At 40.5% G+C, this 20,986-nt stretch overlaps 1 protein-coding gene across 3 annotated transcripts in view; it reads right to left on the minus strand.

Moving 5' to 3' along the window:
* Positions 1 to 20,986, minus strand: part of b3gat1a (beta-1,3-glucuronyltransferase 1 (glucuronosyltransferase P) a) — an 89,262-nt gene that overhangs the window by 8,328 nt on the left and 59,948 nt on the right. Inside the window, exons 3-6 of one of the 3 annotated variants that reach the window (XM_085429801.1) lie at positions 12,957 to 13,118; positions 5,585 to 5,727; positions 3,347 to 3,418; positions 2,730 to 3,241 (exon numbers count right to left, since the gene is read on the minus strand). In XM_085429801.1, the coding sequence (XP_085285927.1) occupies positions 2,730 to 3,241; positions 3,347 to 3,418; positions 5,585 to 5,696 (696 nt within the window). In that variant the 5' untranslated portion in view covers positions 5,697 to 5,727; positions 12,957 to 13,118. Of the gene's footprint in view, positions 1 to 2,729; positions 3,242 to 3,346; positions 3,419 to 5,584; positions 5,728 to 12,952; positions 13,119 to 20,986 lie in introns of all 3 variants that reach the window. The other 2 variants (XM_085429800.1, XM_085429802.1) reach the window with 2 other exon arrangements.

Below are 20,986 nucleotides of genomic sequence, written 5' to 3' on the forward strand. Positions count from 1 at the left end.
TGATGTAGTCTTTTGTGATGTCTTGTCTTTTTGGATGCTTGCTGCTTTTTGGGTTAGTGTCTTGTTTTTGTATGTTTGACTAATATTTGAAACACCGCATTTAAATGTAGACTAAAAGGTCTAATCATCCAATTACACAGTAGCAACTCAGTACATGTAGGCATGTAGACCAAAGTGACTATTAAGGTGGCATAGTTGTTGGTGACAGACAGGTTGGTTGGGGTATTTTACAAACTGTTGTTCTGCTGGGATTTTTCCAAACTTTTCCAAAAGTGCAAATGGTCCATAGAATAGAAAATACACCAGTGTGATGCAGTTGAAAATGTCTCGTTGATGCCAAAGGTCAGAGAAAAATAGCCAGACTGTTTCAAGCTGATAGGAAGACAACATTAACTCAAATATCCACTTACATACCATACCACATATACCAGATACCACGCAATCCAGGTGTGCAGAAAAGCATTTCTGAATGCACAACACATCAAAACCTTCAAGCAAACAGTTATTAGCAGCATAAGACCACACCGAGTGTCACAGGTCATATGGTCTCACTACAGTTGAACAATAGAAGATTAGAAGATTGGAAAAACATTGCCCGGTGAAAGCATGGATCATCGAAAAGTGGATGTGCAGTTGAAAATGACAAAATCTCAGAGGAAGCTTCCAGTATTGAATCTATGCCACAAACAATTAGGGCAAAACGAGGTGTAACCCAGCACCAGCAATGTGTATCTAATAAAGTGTCTAGTTAGTCTAAATCTCAGTGACATTAACAATATTAGTTTGCAAAAGACAGGAGAACATTTCAAAGTACAACTTGTGTATTGCAGTATTGCGCTGCCAATTAGTAAATGCAAATGATTCACTGCTTTTTTCGATTTTTTTCATGGTGAAGGGGTCACCCATGTGTCTACCTGTTGAGTCCCTGTTTAATAACATTTGCCATCTTTACTGCAGTAATAGCCAACTCTCCATGCCCTGTCTATCTTACTGTCACCTCTTTTTTTTGTTTATTCTTTTCTGTGTTGCCTTTCCCTCTCCATGACTCTCTCCGTGCCCCTTGGGGCCATTACTCTGGACCATAAATAGGCCCATTGGAGGTGATGGAGAGCCTTTGAGCGAGACCAAGCGCTTTGGCTGATTCCCAGGGAAAGGTAATGACAGGCCCCGTCAATACCAGCGCTCCATTTACTACGGCTCCTGTCGGCACTACTAACAAGACTTGAGGCACATACTCGGAGGACCTAGACCGTGTCCGCTCAGGTAATTCAACTGATGTCAAGATGGATGGCCTGAGATGTACTAATTACATGCCCAAACTTCTCCCAACTGGCTTCAGATACCAACTGTGCTTGTTAAGAGTTTAAAGTACTTCAACTAAGAATTTATGGTTCAAATCCGCCCACGCCTCACCACTTCTCCTGTAACGGTGAGTATATAACAACACAGATAGATAATATATGGCACTCCATGCAGTATATCAAGAATTATTTTATATAGAACTTAAAAATGTCCAGTGTCCTTTTTCTCTAAAGAATACACATTGTATGCCAAAAAGCACAGACACAATATATTGCTCACATAACTATTTAAAGGTGCAATCCGTTATTTTTAATGCAGTGCATAAAATGATTTTAATACATTGTTAAGAATTCCAGTCATTCCTCTGATAGCTGAATGGCTTCTGAGCTTTAAGGCCTTTCTTATTCCCCCAGAAATACCCATCATCAACTCTGCACGTGGTTAGTGTTTCAGAAACTCAAGTGGAGCATCTGAAAGATTAATGGAGCTTGAGAGTAACAGATTTTTTTTTATAACTAGATAAGAGCTGGCAGCATATTTGCCAAGTTGGTGAAAGTGCTGCGACTGCCCCACCAAACATGAATATTAGGGACGATTTTAAAATGATATCACATTTTGATCTGAGTACATGCATAGTGTATGTTTGAACAAAAACCTACATCTGCAAATGTACTTGCACTGATATTTTTAAGAACAATTACTCAGTTAGCTTCATGGAGTTATCATGAAGCCTATCTCATGGAGAGAGGCAGGGATACACCCTGGACAGGTGACCAATCTGTCTCGGAGTAAAAACAGAGAGACAGGCAATCATTCACACTCTTGGACAGTTCAGATTCATGAACTAACTACGGTGGAACCCCAACTTACGAATACCCCATTTACCGAAAAATTCCAGTTACGAAGGCACTTAGCGGCAATATTTCTGCCCGTGTTAGGACAAAATGCCCGGTATATGAAATCCGCTGGCTCTGATTGGCTGAGCCCAGAATGCCTACAATGCCTTCCGAATCATGTGACAACCCCCTTTGGCTTTTCTACTTGCATTTCGCTGTTCCACTTAAACGACGTATTGTTGTTGCAGTTAGCAATTAGCCTATAGCCTATTGTTCACTCAAAAGGCGCGATGGGTGCTTCGGCTTGCGAAAAATTTCGACTTATGAAAGATCCTCGAGAATGAATTAATTTCGTAAGTCGGGGTTCCACTGTATATGTGTTTGGACTGTGGGTGGAAGCCAGAGTACACAGAGACAACCAGCAGTTTGGACACAGTTAAAGCTGGATTGGCGTTTCTGCTTAGCTTTCAAACTATAAGTTCTCTTCGTGTTCATACTGGGGGTGTGGGCTGTACGCTTTCTGATTCCTGCCCACAAACAACGTGAATGTGTCCTCAACTTTGTTATGTTTATTACAATTCAGCCACTGACCTCCTCAAACAGCTCCAGGCTGTATGTGTTATCATCATCAGCAAAGTAGACGATTCCCGGCTGGCTGTTGTTGGCGTTGAACGTCTCCCTCAACCACCGCAAGGCCAGATTCCGCTGCATAGTCCCTCTTGGAATTCTGGGATCCCGAGTGTCACCTCGCAGCTTATAGTTCCTGGGTGTCTCTACATTGAGATGGGTGTAGTTTAGTCCCGTTTCTCGGAGGAGTCGTGTGACAAGAGGCGTTCTCCTTTGGGAATCCTCCACCAAGATCCAGTGCAGGTTGGGGACATGGAGGAAGGTGTTTGCTAGCCGTGTCAGCTCAGCTTTCTGAACGGGCCGGCTATATGTGGGGGTGATGATGTGGATTGTGGGCAGCACATCCGACCAGGGCGGAGGCCGAGTGTACACATACTCTGTCCTCACCACCTCCACAATGTCCTTATCTGAGGCACAGTATTCCTTGGAGTCCTGCGCCTGGCCACCTGCCTCCCTCTTGCCCTCGACGCCATCATCTGTAGATGTGGGGATAAGAAGACATGTAAGGCATTAGTGTAACCTTGAGCTGCTTTTTCTATATTTGCCTCAGGTGACTTAAACCCAATGGGGGTAAAGTGTACCTGAGAGCCGGTGGTGGCGAACTGCAAGCCTCTCTGGAATGATAAAGATCTCTTTTACTAGATGGTGACAGGCTGCAAAAAGTGAAAGCAGGCACCGTGAGAGGATAACACAGCTGATGGACAGAGAGACAGTGCAAGACGAGGGAGGGATGAGCCCTGCTATTCCCCCGGTGTTGCCTTTGGGCTTTTCTTTTTAAAGGAAGAAAAAAGGCATGTATGTAAATGCGGTAGACATGCCTTTTCCACCACAGACTCTCTCACCCCCTGTATTGTTGAAATTGCTCTTCTTCTTATATTAAAATATCTCAGGGTTCAAGTGGTAGTTAAACTTTTTTACACTAAGACTGGTCTGGCCCACTTTAGATCACAGTGGGTTGTATGTGGCCCATCAATTGAGTTTGATATCCCTGCTCTAGACCCAGTGTTCACAGTTCAAATGGATTTGACTTCAGAGAGGCCTAAACATCCACATCCACATGTGTGCTATTACAGTGAGGTTTGTAAGCTTTTGAGTCAAACAGCAATGACATAATGTTGGATTTTGCCATTTCTCGTTAAAGGCCATAGGTGCAAACTCTTGTATCAAGCCATCAAGAAATCTGCAAGGTCTTCTCTACTGAAAATCTGTTGCTTTTGTCGGTATCTTCTTTGCATCCATGAGCTGCACATACGCATACTGTATGTCAGACAGACAGAATAGCAAAGTGAAGGTTTCTCATGGAAACGCTTTCATAAGACACCCTGTGTGGGTTTTAGGGCATGTTTTAGGTAACACAACCTAAAATTGGAATGGTGCTTAAGGTGTTACATCACGTATCAGTGCAGAAACTGAGGTTTGTGTGCTAAGTCTATAGCTTGTGTCAATGCAGTACATCATTTTCCATTTTATGTGTGGGAAGGTGAGGCTCATTTTCAAAAATCTGACCTTCTTTAGAAATGCACAAAACGCAGCGAATCAGTCAGCTGACGCATTTTGAGTAGACTCCCTCGGTGAAGGCTGTGATATTTTGGCCTGAATAGTTTGGTCATGATGGACAGAATGTGATTACAGAGTCATTAAGGTTGCTCATTTCTTCCTATTGTGCCACAGCTCATGGCAATCTTTCACTTTTCTTCTTGAGCTCTAGTCGCACCTCCGGCATAAAAGGGGATTTTTTTCTGCAGCACAAAGATTAACACAATCTTCTGATGGCCAGATGTTCAACAGAGGCTGCCAGTGAGCATGCTGCCAATAAATCTCTAGCTTTTCTCTTTTAAAGGAACACAAAAGGAAGCCTGTGGACAGAGCTTGGTTAGATTGTCATTTAAAAAAGTTATTATATCTTTAGTGTATTCCATGAGAAATTAAAATTGCTTAACTATGTACAATTTTTTTTTTTTTGGGGGGGAACTTTTTATTTTTATTTTTTAATTTACCTTAGTCGTTAAGGAGCTAATCAGACTCTATTCAGAGGGTTTGAAGAACCTGCAAAAACATGCTGAGTCAAATCATGTGTAAGTTCGGTACAGACTCCCATAGCTCATTTGAATAAGCCTGTTTTCCTTGTTAACCCCTCTTTGTGCATTTCTGAGATTACAGGAATAGAGCAGATTGCTCTATTGATTTGCTGTTGCTTTAATTTGGGTGTGTTTATTCTGCAGGAATCTTGACATTTTAAACTGTTGCTTTTCTGGTTTGCAGAGAAGGCACCAGACACTGGTGAAGTTAATTAATAGGACACATTTATGCTTTTTAATTGCCAACAGACTCTGAAATTAATTTGCAATGACACTGAGCCAATTATAACAGGCAAAGGTTTGGCTCAAATGCTTGATTGACACAAACTCTATACTGGATACTGTGTCACACCAAGAAGATATGGATTGATGTTGTAAGCTATGTGAATGGATAAGCTGCAGAAGGATTTAGTTTTATAATATGCAACTCTGTTCAAGTTATTACTAACAAAAAAAGAAAAATTGCAGCTTAGCAGTTTTATTCTGACAAACTGAGTATATGGAATAAATATAACTCCCAAATGGAGTGGGTATGCAACTCATCCGTCACTGCAAAATCATCCCTGACTGATGAGGTTTGCAGTGACCGGACAAGTGCTTTTCAGTTCCGATGAAGCTGATGGTCATGGCTTTCAAGTGTCTCTGTGTGAACAGCCTGTTGTCTAAACTTGAAGTACGGTGTTAAGTTCGAGGGCCCACTTCAAGTTCGATATCGTCAGTGGAGTGCAGCGTGCTGCGTACCCTTTCGGATGGCGAGGAGTGGAGCAATAGCGTTTTGGTGCCAAACGGTGATGAGCAGAGTCCAGGGTAACACGATCAACACGATGGCAAGAATATCTCTTCTCTTCGGCATCTCCAGGATTGGTTATTTGGCTCGGCATTACCTGGTGGGAACCGTGAAAAGAAAAAACCCAAACAGATATTAAAAGTCAGCCAGCCAACTTAGACTTATAACCTTCACCAGAGCAAGCTAACATATTTGTTTTTGATTAATCTCAGTTATTTGAAGAAAAGGAAATCACACTTGCAGGACCTTTATTATTGTTGACTGGCTTTTAAATAGCATTTAAGACACTCAAGGACTTTGTCTTTATGGACCTGACTGGCTCTCTGCAAAGCAAAACCTTCAGTGACTAAAACTGAGTAATAGCTTACTTACTGTTGTTCAATCTTGAATTCTATTTTGCCACAAATGCATAACGCTCTCACAGTTTTCAAGTGAAAGACAACATGATTACTGTATTACCTACACAGAATTTAAAATAAATAAATAGGGCCTGATTTTAAGCAGTAACCAACAAAGGGAAGGTCAAATCCATTGGAGGAGGCAATGCATTGACAGCTTGTGCCCCCTGCTAACCCAGTGAGCTCATCAGCGCTATCACTGCAGACACGGTGGTGACTTCATGCCCAGTGCTGAAAGTATTCACAGGCCAAATGGCAGGAAGCGATGTAACCAGACTGTGGGATGACTGTTTTGCAAATGTGCCTTTCCCTCTGAGTCCAGAACATTGGTTCAGACTTGTATCTCTTTGAAAGTTTCAATTTCAGCATGGAAGGAATCAGACATTAACTGAAACAGTGGCTATTATTCTGAAGTTCCTCTATTAATTACTTTGAACTTCAGGCTCAAGTTAAAAGTCTGAAATCAAAAAAGTAGGAACAAACTGCAATCCTGTTTGGAATTGTTACTGCAAAAATGTTCATGCTACAGCAGTGAAAATGAGACTATATTTGAGCTTTGGATGGGAGAAATGGCAAATGTGTTGCATCTGGAGAGACTCAGATGCAACACATTTGCCAACCTATTTGAGAGATCCTGTACTGCTGTTTTTGAATGCTGTTCATTAGTATGCTGTGTTTGGTTTTGTCATTTCTTCTGTCTTAAATTTTTATATTTACACCTACTTATATTTTTATCATTATACAAACTTTAATGCTGTATCAGGGTTCCAGTGGACATTGTTGCTAGTTGGGCTGTTTTTCCCTTCTCCATTTAAAATACAATATTAATATTAGGGGGGAAAAGTCTTTCAAATTTGATCAAGACTTAACCTCCTAGGACCTGGCGTCCACATATGTGGACATCACATTTTGGGTTATTTAGAACAAATTACTCAATTTTGCTCTACAAGGGCCTGATATCCACTTATGAGGACATTATACTGCTACTGTTCTATCCAAATTTTAAACGAATATCCTCATATGTGGCTCTCATTTTTCTTAGAAACAAAAATTAGGTAAAAAAAAAAAAAAAAAATCTGGTAATTCGTTGTTTTAATATTCATCAGGCCCCAATCAGCCCAAATATCAAAGAGAAATTAAAAATGCATGCCGTGGAAGAGTTCAGGTCTTAGGAGGTTAAAGCTTACATTATTAAGGGGTTGGCTAATGACTGACATATGGATGGTTGCACAGGAGTCTGTAGCATGTAATCATCTGTCTAAGGATAAATCGAGTCCCTAAATTGGATGCTTCAACCTGGTTTGTACTGTTGGTGTGTTTTGAAGCAATTTGAATGCAATTATCTGACTTTCTGTGTGGTTAAGTTTACCAGACAAAGAAGCCCTTGCTCTAGTTTTGGTGAGTAGTCCTACCAGTGGACGTTTTTTTATTAGTATGTCATTTATATTAACTAGTACATATCTATGTATGTGTTTCTGTGTATGATTTACTCATAGTTGATGATGATTAGAAACCAAATTAGCCATGTTAGATGAAAATGTATGCTTTTTTTTTTAATCTAAATAACTTCTAAAACAGAAAGAAAGAAAGAGAAAGAAAGAAAGAAAAATAAAACTAAATACAAATTAATAAATAACTTCTGGCATCTACCAAATTTAGACCATAAAGCTAAAGGTTGTGGTTTCAGTGCAATGAAACAAGTGTCTAGTTACGGTTCCTAATGTCTGATTGGATAGTTGCTCTTCATCACAGGGTATAGCCAATCAAACTCAAATGTAAGTACACGATCAATTAAACCATTGTGTAGTTAGTACCGTCTACCATTTAAACCTAATTTTCTCAATTAACATTTTAAGCACAACAATCGTGATTCATGAATGACACCAATTTCCTTCCCTCCAGCTATATTTTTGTTCAGCAGCTTGTCCGAAGTCTTACAGGAATTTTGTGTAGAAGTGCTGAATGAACACTTAATTGAATCAATATTTTCTCCACAAAAATAAAGTCATGTTTCATAAATGTAAAGTTTTATTTAGTCTTTCTGTTTTGTATTCCATCATTATATTTCATACCTCTATTATTACTGTTCTTCATTGACCATTTACATTGAATTTAAGGTCAGCAGTCCTGCCCATCTCTCCCAGGGTCTGTCTCTTATACTTAAAATGCTTGTGGTATTATGCTGAGCCCTAAGTGGGAAATGCAGATATTAAGTGATCTGCTCAATTAAACAAAGACTAAAACAGCCATAATGTGGGCACAGGTGTTCAGCGCATTCATTTTAGCTTTACACGAGAGAGAACAAGTCATCGCATTTCCCAGAGCGATCCTGCTCCCACTGCTGGGGACGGTGGCAGAATATTGTGGCTTAATGTAATTGTATATGCCAATTATGTTCGTTTGCTTTGTAAATAAATACACTATTAATGGCCAAGCCTTAGGTATAAACGCTTTTGACACAGACTCTACTCATGCTCTTTAGCCAGGAAAAGAATTGTGCGCTGCAAAGCTGTCTGTATGTTTGTTTGTTAATTTATTTCGATCATGTAAACAATATACAAAGTCCATTTATCAAAGAAAAGAAGAAAAAATGCTATATATTGCTTCACCTGTTCTGATTCAGTTACATATTGAAAAGGAGTGAGAAGAAGTACACACTTATTTAATCCCATCCCTTTGCCATAAGTTATCGGTCAATATTTAATCAGCTTCCTTACTGATATAATCTGTATGTACTTATTTCTTTTTAAGTAGAAAGGAAAATTACTAAGAAATACTGAAAGAACAGTAAGAAGAGGGAGGTGGATCAATCTCAATAGCGATGACATTGATACCAACACTGGTATTGGCATCAGATACAGTAGATACTAGGTACTAGGATCTAGATACTAGGTACATGTTTCTATCGTCTATAAAAATGTCTGAGCCTTTTAAAGTTGGCTGTTACTACGGTTTTATTTATATCCTATAGAACATTTAAACAAAAGTAACTGATCCAAAGTCCTTAACAGTCAGCCACATTTACAGATCTGAAAAAAAAAAAACAGTTTCAAAATACACAAAAAGCTGAAAGCTGCATTTTAATGAGTTAACTCGTTATTGTGAAAAGTAAACTCACAGGAATTTAGTGGTCATTAAAACAAATTTAATTGCAAATTGATGACTCATCTCATAAATCATGACACACTGCTCTCTCCTACAGCTGCCTTTATATGTTATAAGCATCAGTGTTAGCATCGGCAATACTAGCCCTGTGGTTACTTGGTATCACATCAGTACCTTCCCCATAGCCACTCATACAACATCAATGTAATTAAATGACAGATTTCTGTAATTTTACATCTTTAACTCGTATAATTGCAGTTGACATCTCTGCTCTAGAGGAAAAAGCTTGTGATTAAACTCATCATGTAAATCCTTTCTCAATATAAGACATCTAATAGTCAAACATTACTGCTACTGTTTACGTTTAAGTCGAATGGATTTCTTGGCCTCGCTTAGATGCCCTCCAAAATTTTAGTGTCTCTGTCTATGTCGGATTTACAATGATCAAATCATTCCATGGAACAAAGGCCAGTCTATTTTTGGAACTACACAAAAACTGTGATTGTAGAGCAGTGTTACAAGTTGACAACAGCAACATTCATCACAGCTCACCTTCAATTCAAGTGTTAAGCTCCTGATCGAACGTTAGACCCAGACTTTAATATCTTTTCTTAGAGCCCATTTTTGCCTGGAAATTATCCATCATTTCTTTTTTTTCCCTCCTTTTTTTTTTACAGCACATCTTTTGTAACACAGTCCCTAATTGTACTGTATACAGTGGGGCAAAAAAGTATTTAGTCAGCCACCAATTGTGCAAGTTCCCCCACCTAAAATGATGACAGAGGTCAGTAATTTGCACCAGAGGTACACTTCAACTGTGAGAGACAGAATGTGAAAAAAAAAATCCATGAATCCACATGGTAGGATTTGTAAAGAATTTATTCGTAAATCAGGGTGGAAAATAAGTATTTGGTCAATAACAAAAATACAACTCAATACTTTGTAACATAACCTTTGTTGGCAATAACAGAGGTCAAACATTTACTATAGGTCTCTACCAGGTTTGCACACACAGTAGCTGGTATTTTGGCCCATTCCTCCATGCAGATCTTCTCGAGAGCAGTGATGTTTTGGGGCTGTCGCCGAGAAACACGGACTTTCAACTCCCGCCACAGATTTTCTATGGGGTTGAGGTCTGGAGACTGGCTAGGCCACTCCAGGACTTTCAAATGCTTCTTACGGAGCCACTCCTTTGTTGCCCGGGCGGTGTGTTTTGGATCATTGTCATGTTGGAAGACCCAGCCTCGTTTCATCTTCAAAGTTCTCACTGATGGAAGGAGGTTTTGGCTCAAAATCTCACGATACATGGCCCCATTCATTCTGTCCTTAACACGGATCAGTCGTCCTGTCCCCTTGGCAGAAAAACAGCCCCATAGCATGATGTTTCCACCCCCATGCTTCACAGTAGGTATGGTGTTCTTGGGATGCAACTCAGTATTCGTCTTCCTCCAAACACGACGAGTTGAGTTTATACCAAAAAGTTCTACTTTGGTTTCATCTGACCACATGACATTCTCCCAATCCTCTGCTGTATCATCCATGTGCTCTCTGGCAAACTTCAGACGGGCCTGGACATGCACTGGCTTCAGCAGCGGAACACGTCTGGCACTGCAGGATTTGATTCCCTGCCGTTGTAGTGTGTTACTGATGGTGACCTTTGTTACTTTGGTCCCAGCTCTCTGCAGGTCATTCACCAGGTCCCCCCGTGTGGTCCTGGGATCTTTGCTCACCGTTCTCATGATCATTTTGACCCCACGGGATGAGATCTTGCGTGGAGCCCCAGATCGAGGGAGATTATCAGTGGTCTTGTATGTCTTCCATTTTCTGATGATTGCTCCCACAGTTGATTTTTTCACACCAAGCTGCTTGCCTATTGTAGATTCACTCTTCCCAGTCTGGTGCAGGTCTACAATACTTTTCCTGGTGTCCTTCAAAAGCTCTTTGGTCTTGGCCATGGCGGAGTTTGGAGTCTGACTGTTTGAGGCTGTGGACAGGTGTCTTTTATACAGATGATGAGTTCAAACAGGTGCCATTCATACAGGTAACGAGTGGGGGACAGAAAAGCTTCTTACAGAAGACGTTACAGGTCTGTGAGAGCCAGAGATTTTCCTTGTTTGAGGTGACCAAATACTTATTTTCCACCCTGATTTACGAATAAATTCTTTACAAATCTTACCATGTGGATTCATGGATTTTTTTTTTTCACATTCTGTCTCTCACAGTTGAAGTGTACCTCTGGTGCAAATTACTGACCTCTGTCATCATTTTAGGTGGGGGAATTTGCACAATCGGTGGCTGACTAAATACTTTTTTGCCCCACTGTAACATCATCAGGCTGATTTTCTCCAACTTAACAAAGCTCCTCTACAGCCACAGAAAACATTAATGATCTCTTTTTACAGGTTCAGAAATAGTGCTTATTTTAGAAAATTGACCAGGATCAAAAAATTTGGGTAGGCCTTTAAAAATATTGTTGCCAGGAGTCTGATGACTAATACAACTACACTGCTCAAAATTTTTTTAAAGGAACACTTTTAAAACACATCAGATATCAATGGAAAAAAATACATCAGTGCTGGTACCTATGCTGTTATGGTCTGGGTAATGTGTTAGGAACAAAAGTATTTCACAGGATTTGATGTAAATGAACATTTTCAACCTGCAGTGGGCTGAATTCAAGGACACCCTGGGAATCAAAAAGAAACAAACATTGTAGCAGGCTAGTCCATTTAGCCAAAATGTCATTGCAAAAAATTCAAAATTGTATTCAGTAGTTTGTAGAGCTTCACGTGGTTGTACACATGCCTTACAGCACCAGGGCATGCCCTTATTTGAGACCACAGATGGTATCATGACAAATCTTGTCCCAGATCTGGACCAGGGCATGACTGAGCTCCTGAACAGTCTGAGGTGCAATCTGTGAGCATTGGAAAAGACTGAAACATAATGCCCCAGAGGTCTTCTATTGGTACTGGTCAGGCGACTGTGGGGGGCAGTCAATGGTATCAATTCCTTAATCCTCCAGGGGCTGCCTGCATACTATTTCCACTAGTTGTGCCCCAGGAGGAACCACTGAACCACTGCAGGGTTTGACAATAGGTCCAAGGGTTTTATCCCGATACCTAATTGCACACAGGGTGCTTTAGGCAAGCTAGGGAGGTCTGTGCGTCCCGCCGCAGACTGATCACCGAACCACCACCAAACTGGTTCTGGTATTCCGTGGCAAATGTCAATCACAGTGCTGGGCAGTGAGCACAGGGTCCACTAGAGGATGTCAAACCCTCAGGAGTAGATACTGGTCTTACTGATGGCTTATGGACCTTCTACAGCCCTATCCAGTAACTATCCAGTAGCTGCCCGTCTCCTGGAATGCCCGTCTCTTGAGATCTTGCTAGAAGAGACAGCAAACCCTCTTGCGATGGTACACATTGATATACTGCTGTCTTGGAGGAGTTGGACTATCTGTGTAACCTCTTTAGGGTCCAGATATCGCCTCATGCTAGCAGTAGGGACAGCTAGATGCAAAACTAGTAAAAAAAACAGTTCAAAAAGATAAGGAGGGAAAAAATGTCATTGGCCTCCTGCTGAAAATCCATTCCTGTTTGGGGGTTGTCCCATTGTCTCCCCTCTAGTGCACCAATTGTTAATGTCATTAACACCAAAAAAGCTGAAACCGATTAACAACCCCCTCTGCTACTTGACTAGATCTGACTAGATCAGTATCCCAGACGTTTAATTGGCTTGATGCTATACTCAGATTTAAAAAGTGCTCCTGCAGTTTTTTGAGCAGTGTGTAACAAATGAAAAAAGTGAGCTCACCCACAGTTAGAACTGGATCATTGCGCGGCTGGGAAAGCCACACTGGAGACGAGACGGGCTACCTAGCGTTGACATCCTCCATGACACATCAGCCGACCATTTCCTTTTCCTGTTCCTCTTCCTCTGTCTTGTCCACTCACAGAGTCAGGAAACAGCAAGTGCACACCTGGAAGATGAGATCACTTTGGTTAATATGCTACAGCAATGCCACATTTTCTTCCCTCTTTGTGGTTTCACCATACTTCTTCCACTGACACTCAGTGACAGTCACCCAGGTTTAAAGCAGTTTGGACAGAGTCTAAGAGTCAAAAGCCTTACAGAAATGCTTTACCAAAGACACCCTCAGTGAGCACTCTGCTTGTGTGACATCTATTCATAATTTAACATCAAAGAGCCGGGGCTGAAATTGCTGCAGAGGGAAAGTGTGCCAGTATAATACAGCGAACTCTAGTTTGGATGTGCATCGTCCACGAATCCATCCCCCGTTGGTACACCACTGCTGTGCTTCACAATGCAGCGTTCTGCTTAATGCTCTGTATATTGGTATGTGATTTACTCGATTCATTTCGAACTAAATTGCAGTGACACAGACTCTGTATTTTATTCATTTTCGCCTGATATGGAAACTGGAAGATGGTTTAGTCACAACTCCATTGCCTGCCAACAGTCTGGGGTGGGGAATGTTACAAAAATAAACTGGCATCATGTCTTATTCAAATACATCTGAGGAAACGCTGCCTCCATGGAGGCTTGTGCTTCACACAGCCAGCGATGCCTGCGTGCTGCATCAGCACCACAACTTGATGGCTGAAGACTGTATTTTTAGTGCTTTATAAGCTGCAAAATATGTAGGTTTTGGGGAATGAGCAATGGGAGTGCTGGAATCATTTTACGAAGCCACACTGTTCTGTGAAAAGGCAAATTACCTGTGACCCAGTAAAGCAGAAAAGAAGAGTGTGTGCTTGATGTGCACAACATTTCAGAAACAACCTATTTTCAGGTAGCCTTGTTTTGTGAAGTTTCTCAAACTGAAATGTATCTGACGGGGTGAGGGGGCTGACATCATCGCGTGGAAAGAGGACTATATGTTCTTCATGCGTTGGTGCAGATTGTGCAGTATTTGTGTTTCCTGACAGCGACGAGCAAGTACTGTTGTGACAAAATAAACAGCTTCACCAGTAAAGCTTTAGAGTTGCTGCCAGGTACCGGCACGCGTACAAGCTCCCAATGACAGTGTTGTCGTTGTGATTTCTGTACAACACACTCGCCTTCCTCACTGCGATGAAGCTATAAACAGATTGAAACACAGTCGAGTTAAAACGACCTGCCAGAATCTCCGACCATTCCGCGGGCCGTTGTGTTTTCTCAGAGTATAACATTTTGAAAAGTGAGGTTTGGAAAAACAAAAATACGCTGGCATACACTGTCTGCTGAAGGGAGCTCAAACTAATAATGCGATTGTGTATAGAACAGTACTGAAAATGGGTGTTTAGCGATATAATGCACATATTTCAATTTTAAAGTCTTGCAGTGTAGCACAGATGCTATGGTTGTTGGTTGGACTTTAGCAGCATACAATCAAGGGCCACTTCATTAGTTATGACTTCCTGATACCAAATTGGACCCACCTTTGGGTCTATTGGGTGCTCTATTGGACTGAGATCTGTTGAGTGTGGAGGCCATTTGAGTACAGTGAACTTGCAGCAGATGGCCGCCCCTCCCTGAGCCTGGTTCTGCCGGAGGTTTCTTCCTGTTAAAAGGGAGTTTTTCCTTCCCACTGTCGCCAAAGTGCTTGTTCATAGGGGGTCATATGATTGTTGGTTTTTTCTCTGTATCTATTATTGTATGATCTACAGTACAATATAAAGCGGCTTGAGGCAACTGTTGTTGTGATTTGGCAAAATTGAATTGAATTGAACCCATTGTGATGTTTAAAAAAACAGTTTGAGATTATACGAACTTTCTGGCATAACATTTCATCCTGCTGAAAGCAGCCATCAGAAGATGAGTACACTGTGGTCATAAAGGAATAGACATGGTCAGCAGCAGCAGTAGGCTGTGGCATTTAAATGACACTCAATTGGTTTTAAGAGTAAATATCCCCCACAACTTTACACCACCACAACATTGCACTTGGTTGGTGCAGACTGGATCCATGCATTTATGGTGTTTATGTCAAATTTTGTCCCTACAATCTAGATGTCACAGGAGAAAATGTTTTTCTAATTCCCCATTGTCAAAATTTGATGAGCCTGTATAAATTATAGCCTTGTTTTCCTGTTCTTAGCAGATAGGAGCGGCGCCAGTGTAGTCTTCTACTGGTGCTACACATCTGCTTCAAGGTTGTTGTGAATTCAGAGATACTCTGGTTGTAACAAGCAGTTATTTGAGTTACTGCTCCCTTCCTATCAAGATTGAAGCAGTCTAGCCATTCTCCTCTGACCTCTGATATCAATAAGAAATTTTTTGCTCAGCACACTTTCCCGCTGCCGCTCACTGGACAATTTCTCGTTTTTGGACCATTCTTTGTAAACCCCAGGGTTGGTTGTGTGGAAAAATCCCAGCAGATCAGCAGTTTCTGAAATACTCAGACCAGCCCGCCTGAAATTCAGCAGGTTGTCTTGTGCATGTCTACATGGCTAAATGCATTGGATTGCTGCCATGTAATTAGCTGATTAGGTATTTGCATCAAAAAGGAGTCGAAGTGGTTGTTGAGTGCATGTCATTGGATATGTTTTGCTGTACCACTGTTTTAATCAGGAGTTATCTATGCGATATGTGATACTAGCACACCATATTAACACACAGCCAGTGCAACCAGCACAAGTATCATACACCCATACAGTAGTTACTCTTAAACTATTCATTAATGTATGCCATCATGTTGACTGATCCACCAGTTTAATTCAGACTGTTATAATTAGACTGAGCACAAATATCGACGCTCTTGTCAAAATTGTGTGATCATATTGTTCATCTGGATAATACGCAACCCTAATGCATGTATAAACAAGTGTTACATCTCTCACATATTCTATTTTAAAGTGTCTTTCATGTCCGGACAACAGACAAGACAACAGCAACAAAAAGGCAACCCCAACAGATACTGTAACTGCGTAAACGGGGGCCATAAAGAGGCCTCTGTAGCCCAAAAGCATGCAGGTGGCCGGTTAGCTTCGGTGTAACTATGTGATGGAGCAAGAATACAGAAAGTCAGCTCCATGGCGCTGACTGGAACAGCCAATGGCAGACAATGAAGCCTGACAGCCTTTCACATCAGCTCGAGTTAACCAGCTGTGAAGGGAACACCTGCCACTGATTAATAAAGAATTACAGCAACAATGCCATGTGTGAAAATTGCTGTACTGATTGTTGAACTAACAACATTAGCCCCAAAAGGTGGAACAAGGAGGTGAAACATCAGATTATTCTGTAAAGGACTCACGTATGTCCAAAAAAACCCAAACCCATCCTCAAATGTTTTGCCATTTTAAATGTGTTTAATGCTCACTGACTTTAAAACTAATGGGTAATTTATCTCACATTATTACAAAATAATTTAATTAATTAAAAATAGTTAAACTTCATTTATAATAATGCAAACACTTATAGTGAGTTACTTACTGAGGAGTGTGGTTGTGCATACTTGATTTTTGTAATACAAACACTTGCTGTTAATCTTAATCTCACATATTTTATTCAGTGTTTTTTGATTATTATTATTTCGGCTGCACGGTGTTTAGACTTGGACTCTTGTGCATAATGTTGTTTGCAGTGTTTGTGTTGCAAAGAATGGAGTATTAATAGGCCACCATGACTGAGACTCCTGTAGTGATTAATGGCTCCCAGTCAGCGTTGTTGTTCAAATGTTAATGAAACCAGTGTTTCCGTAATAGTGCGGTGTATGGGACAAACACATCGGACAGGGATCTCTGCCTCCTAAAACTTATTGTAGATAATCTGAACAGGAACTCGTAAGTTTCTTAAAAAGCCACAAGCCAGATAAGGGATGTCAGTAGAAATAGAGTGATTGTAGAGAACCTTTAACAAAAAAGGCAATAACCCTGAATTGTGAATAATGCAAAGCTACTTTAGTGAAGTTCCAGAATAATGTAGCTTCCTTACTTATTTTTATTTGCATATGTATGTTCTGTATGTTTATGCCGATAGTCTATCGCCTATCTTGGCACTACTTGCTCACACTTCTCCCTCCTTGCTCTGTGTCTTAGATTTATAAAATCCCATCTTCAAAGATGAAGCAGGGGCATGTTTCCAAGTTTGTAATCAGTCTGCCTCTGAATTCTGAGCTCCCTTGGCCTTGAACATATCCCATTTCTTGAAGACCAATAATAACACCCTTCTCTGTTTGCTTGCTTCGCTGTAGAATCGTGTTGATGTACTCTCCAGGCGGTGGGGAAAAGAGGCTCTCTGGAGACAGTGTGTCCTAGTATGTCCAACTGCTCGTTTTCCTTTATGAATTCATTGGTCTCTGACCAACTTGGTAAAGCCCAGAACAGTTTTCAAGGATATCTAGGGAATCTCGAAGACATGCCGCTGTAGTAGATCAATATTGATGTTACTGTCATAGCCATAAAAAACAGCGTTGCCTTGAGGTGCTATTAAATTAAATATTAATTTTTATGTGTGGGCATTGATTCAAACAGACTTAATTGCTTTTGAAGGGCATTATGTCAGAAGTAGGTGATCTGTCTATCTCTGATACTTTGTTTCTTACGGAGTCTTGTATAGCACGTCAATTCAATTCAGTCCCAACAATAGTCGCCTTCAAGGTGCTTCACCAGGTTAGTACATGTTAATGTTTTTTTTTTGCAAACTAACAGCTTACAAGGTGACAAGTTTTAATGCTGTTTAATGCTTCATAAAAACTAAACAGGAAACAATAAAGTGCAGACTGTACTGCATAACACTGTACAGTATATCTATGTAGTCAATGCATGACTACAAAGATCGTGAATCCTATGTAAAAGCCTTTATGACATTCTGTAAACAAGGACACTGCTTTGTTTTGGTTATCAGGCAGTTTTGGAATGGATTTTAATATTTTACTGATCACATTTCAACATCATGTGAAAAAGAAAGTTTTGAAGCTTTAAAGCCATAAACATGCCGCCCCTTCTCTCTAAAACGAGGATGTCAAGTATGTCAAGGACTGCACAAAGCCCTGTGAAAACTTGGTTTTTCATATGGCATGTAAAGGGCTTCTTGGCTCTGACATATACTGATGGACAGCCTGACAGTTCAGGGTTAGGAGCCTCTCAGCTCTGGCTGATAAGCTCAAAGTGGCACAATCGTTGCCATGTTGTATGGGACTATCTAAAATGTATATTTTTTATCTTTGTTGTGCATCTTATGTTTATTTTTGCAGAATCAAGTGCCGTGTCCTCCTTCTGTTATGTCTCTGATGCTACTCAGGACCTAATCTAGCAGCGATACCAGAGTTCTGCCCTGCACCCTTCTAACATAGTTTATCACTGTAAATTGAACCACAACACTTCAAACTACCCACTTTGAAGTATCTAATATAAACTCTGGATACAAATTGAATTATTATCATTTAATTTGCTTTCAAAATACATCATGTACAGATCCAAATACCTGATTAAAAAAACACATGACATGTACATTAGGGGTGGGTTTTGATTATCGATTTATTGATTAAAATCGATTCTAGCTTGGATTACGTGATATCGATTCATTAAAATCCTGAATCGATTTTTTAATATAAATTTATTTTGCCCGAAACGTGAATCTCAGGTTAAACCGCACTAAATTTCAACAACAACACCAAACAGCTAAAACAGTAAATGAGAGCAGGAACACGGATTCTGCACAAAGACGTAAACACAAAGCGCGGACCCGCCGACGGATCAGAATCAGTGAGATGTGCCGTTCTCACCCGACGGCACGGACACGAGCTGAAAGCTGACAGCTCGCTGATCCTGATCCGTCGGCGGGTCCGCGCTTTGTGTTTACGCCCTTTTTGCGCTAGATTCAAAAGCTGCAGGTTTTTATCTCTCTCCAAACAATATTGACTGAACCAGCAGCAAAAGGAGATCCAAACTACACTTCACATAAACATCGTCATGAATTCCCTCTTATTGTTTTGCTGCCACCACGATAAAATCACACTTCATGCACAGCTCTCTCTCTTTCTCAGTATACTTCAAGAACAGTTTCCCATCTAAAAATCTCTGTTTTCTGCATTATTCGCTTGCTTGTTATGCACAAGTCTACCGTTGTTTACAGCGCTGTCGGCCGCTGTTATTTTCCTTTTACCTACTTCCGAAAAGAAAACCTAATTTCTGCCGTTCAACAAGCTTCTGAACAAATGTAAACTTTTTAAAATTATGCAAAATTGCAAAACGCTCAGCTGTGTCTCTAAAACCTCTGTAACTTTGCTCTGCTTCACTTCCGCAGCATCAGGTAATGTTCACATGTTGATTAATGGTTTTCTTTCATTTTTGATCTACTGCAGAATATTTTTATTAAATCCCAGGCCAGGAAAATCACCTTCATGTTTTTCTGTGTTTTATCCTCAGTTACTTTGACACAAAGGCATCTGCTGTGACGCTCACACCTTTGATAAAGTCTCGCAAGTGTCAGCTTTCTTTTTATAGATATAAAAATATGGAAATGTACTGATGCATGATCTGAATTATAATATTTCTGACTGTCTGAGGCAAAATTTCCCCGAATCGAATTGTGGATCAAATCGATTTGGGACCTTGTGAATCGGAATCGAATCGATTCTAGAAATCAGTGACGATACCCAGCCCTAATGTACATTGCTAGTTTATCAAATCACACTTGCTGAGCAGTCTTTACCTTCAAAATCAATCTCTCGGCTTCCCCTCACGTTCTCTCTTTCTTACATCATTCCCCATCTCAGACTCTGTGTTGACCTCTAAGAAGGAGAACAGAGATGAGTTTGTGTGTCATGTCTGCTGAGCTGTTTCAAACGCTGAATTTGAAATTACCTTTTAAAAAATTGCTCAGATTATGCTCATTTAATTTCTGTAGTGTTAACTTGGGTGCAGAAGTGCCAAAAACATCTGAACCATGAACACAGCACAGGCATGAGATGGGAAGAGGGTGTGTGCAGACAGGATCATCTGGTCTGCGTGTCTCGGGACTCTGTTTTGGGTCGTTACATTCCCCTTTAACCCCTGAACATATGCCATTTTTGAAAACCAATAATAACACCCTCCTCTGCTTGCTTGCTTCGCTGTAGCATCATTTTCATTTACTCTTGAGGCAGTGGGGAAGTCAGGCTCTCTGGAGACAGTGTGCCCTAATATGTCCAACTGCTCGATTTCCTTTATGAATTCATTGGCCTCTGACCAATTTGGCAATGCTCAGAGGAGTTTTCAGGAAAATCTGAGGAATCTTCGAAGACATGCCGCTGCAGTAGATCAATATTGATGTTACTGTCATAGCCATAAAAAACAGCGTTGCTTTGAGCTGCCATTAAATATTAATTTTTATGCATGGGCATAGATTCAAACACGCTTAATTGCTTTTGAAGGACATTATGCCAGGAGGAGATGATCTGTCTTTCTCTGATATTTCCTTTATTATATAATCTTGTATAGAACATCACCAGGTTTGTATTTGTTGATAATATTTTATGCAAACTGACAGCTTATAAAGTTACAAAGGTTTTTGGCAGTTCTTTTTTAGACACTAGCTGTAACATTGGGTTTCTGTTTCCTCTTGGGATTGAATTGATGATCTTTTTTGGTTTTCAGGTATTTTTGGAATGAATTTTAAGATTTTAATGATCACGTTCAACATCACGAGCAAAAGAAAGATTTCGTAAACCTGTAAAAAAACAAAAATAAAATCAAACTACATTATGCCAGCTGTGAGGCACGGTGGTGGATGGATGACCATTTGAGCTTGTTTTGTAGGCACAGGATCTTGGCACCTTGCAATCATTGAGTCAGCCACGTACTTCTCTGTATACCAAAGCATTCTAGAGTGAAACGTGAGCCCATTTGTCCAACAGCTCAA

This window comes from Copadichromis virginalis, linkage group LG14 (assembly GCF_057382275.1).
Source record: "Copadichromis virginalis isolate Kocher_CV1m ecotype Utaka linkage group LG14, C_Virginalis_male_GT1.1, whole genome shotgun sequence".
NCBI lineage: Eukaryota > Metazoa > Chordata > Actinopteri > Cichliformes > Cichlidae > Copadichromis > Copadichromis virginalis.